The 5,000-nt window shown below is 44.1% G+C and overlaps 2 protein-coding genes across 2 annotated transcripts in view; one reads left to right on the top strand and one right to left on the bottom strand.

Annotated features, from left to right (window-relative positions):
• The window catches only part of LOC120545317, a 376,621-nt gene that overhangs the window by 209,557 nt on the left and 162,064 nt on the right, over positions 1 to 5,000 (bottom strand). The window lies entirely within an intron of this gene.
• Positions 1 to 5,000, top strand: part of apc (APC regulator of WNT signaling pathway) — a 49,559-nt gene that overhangs the window by 34,552 nt on the left and 10,007 nt on the right. The window contains 3 exon segments of the mRNA XM_039779454.1: positions 917 to 1,094; positions 1,252 to 1,452; positions 3,963 to 4,058. Coding sequence (XP_039635388.1) covers positions 917 to 1,094; positions 1,252 to 1,452; positions 3,963 to 4,058 — 475 coding nt within the window.

Raw genomic sequence — 5,000 nt, 5'->3', positions numbered from 1 at the left:
GGTATACATGATATTATGGTCTGTCCCCCTGCAGGTAGAGATGGTAACCATGATATTATGGTCTGTCTCTCTGCAGGTAGAGATGGTAACCATGATATTATGGGCTGTCTCTCTGCAGGTAGAGATGGTATCCATGATATTATGGTCTGTCTCTCTGCAGGTAGAGATGGTAACTATGATATTATGGGCTGTCTCTCTGCAGGTAGAGATGGTATCCATGATATTATGGGCTGTCTCTCTGCAGGTAGAGATGGTAACCATGATATTATGGGCTGTCTCTCTGCAGGTAGAGATGGTATCCATGATATTATGGTCTGTCTCTCTGCAGGTAGAGATGGTAACTATGATATTATGGGCTGTCTCTCTGCAGGTAGAGATGGTAACTATGATATTATGGGCTGTCTCTCTGCAGGTAGAGATGGTAACCATGATATTATGGGCTGTCTCTCTGCAGGTAGAGATGGTATCCATGATATTATGGGCTGTCTCTCTGCAGGTAGAGATGGTAACTATGATATTATGGTCTGTCCCCCTGCAGGTAGAGATGGTAACTATGATATTATGGTCTGTCCCCCTGCAGGTAGAGATGGTAACTATGATATTATGGTCTGTCTCTCTGCAGGTAGAGATGGTAACCATGATATTATGATCTGTCCCCCTGCAGGTAGAGATGGTAACCATGATATTATGGTCTGTCCCCCTGCAGGTAGAGATGGTAACCATGATATTATGGTCTGTCTCTCTGCAGGTAGAGATGGTATCCATGATATTATGGTCTGTCTCTCTGCAGGTAGAGATGGTAACTATGATATTATGGTCTGTCCCCCTGCAGGTAGAGATGGTAACTATAATATTATGGTCTGTCCCCCTGCAGGTAGAGATGGTAACTATGATATTATGGTCTGTCCCTCTGCAGGTAGAGATGGTGTACAGCCTTCTGTCCATGTTGGGGACCCACGATAAAGACGACATGTCGCGGACGCTGCTCGCCATGTCCAGCTCGCAGGACTCGTGCATCGCCATGCGTCAGTCCGGCTGTCTGCCGCTGCTCATCCAGCTGCTCCATGGCAACGACAAGGACTCCCTGTTGCTAGGTAACCCTTTGTCTATTTCTGCTCTTCTCTGTTTATTTCAGATTCTCTCGTTGCCTAGGTAACGGTGTCCTCACCTGTACCACTTTAGTTGTGTTGCTGAATGAGACCTGGCTACCACTGCTATAGAAATAACACTGCCTTGTCTCCCGTTGCCTAGGTAACTCCCGGGGCAGTAAGGAGGCCCGTGCGCGGGCGTCTGCGGCGCTGCACAACATCGTGCACAGTCAGCCGGACGATAAGCGCGGGCGCCGGGAGATCAGAGTGCTCCACCTGCTGGAGCAGGTGAGACATTACTGTGAGGAGAGCTGGACCTGGCAGGAGAACCACGAGAGGGGGACAGACCAGGAGGACAACCCCAGTGAGTTATCACACACACACACACACACACACATACACACACACACACACACACACACACACACACACACACACACACACACACACACACACACAACACAGAGACACACAGAGAGAGACAGAGAGACACACAGAGAGAGACAGAGAGACACACAGAGAGAGACAGAGAGAGACAGACACACACAGACACACAGAGAGAGACAGAGAGACACACAGAGACACACAGAGAGAGACAGAGAGACACACAGAGAGAGACAGAGAGACACAGAGAGACACACAGAGAGAGACAGAGAGAGACAGAGAGAGAAAGACAGACACACAGAGACAGAGACACACAGAGAGAGACAGACAGAGAGAGAGAGACACCGAGACAGAGACACAGAGAGAGACACACAGAGAGAGACACAGACAGAGAGTCAGACGCACAGAGAGAAAGAGAGACACACACACAGACAGAGATCCCAGCTCTGTGACAGGTTTCAGATCTCATTCTTATTGTTTTCCCATCAGGCCATGCTGTGCTCCATGAGAGCAACACATAAATCCTGTGTAGTAGTAACAGAGTGTGTATAAATCCTGTGTTGTAGTAACAGAGTGTCTATAATTCCTGTGTTGTAGTAACAGAGTGTGTATAAATCCTGTGTTGTAGTAACAGAGTGTCTATAATTCCTGTGTTGTAGTAACAGAGTGTGTATAAATCCTGTGTTGTAGTAACAGAGTGTCTATAATTCCTGTGTAGTAGTAACAGAGTGTGTATAAATCCTGTGTTGTAGTAACAGAGTGTGTATAAATCCTGTGTTGTAGTAACAGAGTGTGTATAAATCCTGTGTTGTAGTAACAGAGTGTCTATAATTCCTGTGTAGTAGTAACAGAGTGTGTATAATTCCTGTGTTGTAGTAACAGAGTGTGTATAAATCCTGTGTTGTAGTAACAGAGTGTGTATAAATCCTGTGTAGTAGTAACAGAGTGTGTGTAATTCCTGTGTAGTAGTAACAGAGTGTGTATAATTCCTGTGTAGTAGTAACAGAGTGTGTGTATTATTCCTGTGTAGTAGTAACAGAGTGTGTGTATTATTCCTGTGTAGTAGTAACAGAGTGTGTGTATAATTCCTGTGTAGTAGTAACAGAGTGTGTGTATAATTCCTGTGTAGTAGTAACAGAGTGTGTGTATAATTCCTGTGTAGTAGTAACAGAGTGTGTGTATAATTCCTGTGTAGTAGTAACAGAGTGTGAGTATAATTCCTGTGTAGTAGTAACAGAGTGTGAGTATAATTCCTGTGTAGTAGTAACAGAGTGTGAGTATAATTCCTGTGTAGTAGTAACAGAGTGTGTGTATAATTCCTGTGTAGTAGTAACAGAGTGTGAGTATAATTCCTGTGTAGTAGTAACAGAGTGTGAGTATAATTCCTGTGTAGTAGTAACAGAGTGTGTGTATAATTCAATTCAATTCAATTTCAATTCAATTTTATTTATAGTATCAAATCATAACAAAAGTTATCTCGAGACACTTTACAGATAGAGTAGGTCTAGACCACACTCTGTAATTTCCAAAACCCCAACAATTACAGTAATTCCCTCAAGAGCAAGCATTAGCAGTGGCTATCGCGACAGTGGCAAGGAAAAACTCCCTTTTAGGAAGAAACCTCGGCAGACCCAGACTCTTGGTAGGCGGTGCCTGACGGGCCGGTTGGGGGTGTGATGAACAGTGGCGATAATAGTCACATTGAAGGTCACAGTGACGTCGAAGGTTATCGTGGAAGTTCATGTCATAGCAGGGCACATCGTGTCATACTGAGTAGTGCTGTCCCCTATACCGGATCCAGACTACTCTGTGCATAGGAACATCACAGCAGGGCGTTGCGGGATGTAGCGTGGCGCTGCAGAGCATGGGTGGATGCAGCAGGACGCAGCAGGATGCAGCAGGATGCGGCCGGGATTTGCAGAGAATCACAGAGCATAGCTCTGCGAAGAAGAAACATAAGGACTCCGGGGAGTAAACTCCCCAGAGCTAGATTAGTAACAAGCTATTCTGGGACAGGATGCATACAGAAGTAACAAGTAGAGAAGAGAGAGCAGCTCAGTGTGTCATAGGAAGGAAACAGCATCCCCTGCAGTCTAGAATTGTAATAGCATAATTCCTGTGTAGTAGTAACAGAGTGTGTGTATAATTCCTGTGTAGTAGTAACAGAGTGTGTGTATAATTCCTGTGTAGTAGTAACAGAGTGTGTGTATAATTCCTGTGTAGTAGTAACAGAGTGTGTGTATAATTCCTGTGTAGTAGTAACAGAGTGTGTGTATAATTCCTGTGTAGTAGTAACAGAGTGTGTGTATAATTCCTGTGTAGTAGTAACTGAGTGTGTATAATTCCTGTGTAGTAGTAACAGAGTGTGTGTATAATTCCTGTGTAGTAGTAACTGAGTGTGTATAATTCCTGTGTAGTAGTAACAGAGTGTGTGTATAATTCCTGTGTAGTAGTAACTGAGTGTGTATAATTCCTGGGTTGTGTGTTCAGTGCCGTCTCCGGTGGAGCACCAGATCTGTCCGGCCGTCTGCGTCCTCATGAAACTTTCCTTCGATGAAGAACATCGTCACGCCATGAATGAACTCGGTGAGGAAACCTTCTGACTGCTGTACTTAACTTACCCTTATACCCCTAACCCTAAAACTTACCCTTATACACCTAACCTTATACCCCTAACCCTAAAACTTACCCTTATACCCCTAGCCCTAAAACTTACCCTTATACCCCTAGCCTTATACCCCTAACCCTAAAACTTACCCTTATACCCCTAGCCCTAAAACTTAACCTTATACCCCTAGCCCTAAAACTTACCCTTATACACCTAACCCTAAAACTTACCCTTATACACCTAACCCTAAAACTTACCCTTATACCCCTAGCCTTATACCCCTAACCCTAAAACTTACCCTTATACCCCTAGCCCTAAAACTTACCCTTATACCCCTAGCCCTAAAACTTACCCTTATACCCCTAACCTTATACCCCTAACCCTAAAACTTACCCTTATACCCCTAACCCTAAAACTTACCCTTATACCCCTAGCCCTAAAACTTACCCTTATACCCCTAACCTTATACCCCTAACCCTAAAACTTACCCTTATACCCCTAACCCTAAAACTTACCCTTATACCCCTAACCCTAAAACTTACCCTTATACACCTAACCTTATACCCCTAACCCTAAAACTTACCCTTATACACCTAACCCTAAAACTTACCCTTATACCCCTAGCCCTAAAACTTACCCTTATACCCCTAACCCTAAAACTTACCCTTATACACCTAACCCTAAAACTTACCCTTATACACCTAACCCTAAAACTTACCCTTATACCCCTAGCCCTAAAACTTACCCTTATACCCCTAACCCTAAAACTTACCCTTATACCCCTAGCCCTAAAACTTACCCTTATACCCCTAACCCTAAAACTTACCCTTATACACCTAACCCTAAAACTTACCCTTATACCCCTAACCCTAAACTTACCCTTATACCCCTAACCCTAAAACTTACCCTTATACCCCTAA

The sequence above is a fragment of the Perca fluviatilis genome, chromosome 17 (genome assembly GCF_010015445.1).
Source record: "Perca fluviatilis chromosome 17, GENO_Pfluv_1.0, whole genome shotgun sequence".
Classification (NCBI taxonomy): domain Eukaryota; kingdom Metazoa; phylum Chordata; class Actinopteri; order Perciformes; family Percidae; genus Perca; species Perca fluviatilis.
The sequence above is the reverse complement of the archived record's forward strand: the minus strand, read 5'-3'. Positions and strand labels throughout refer to the sequence as shown.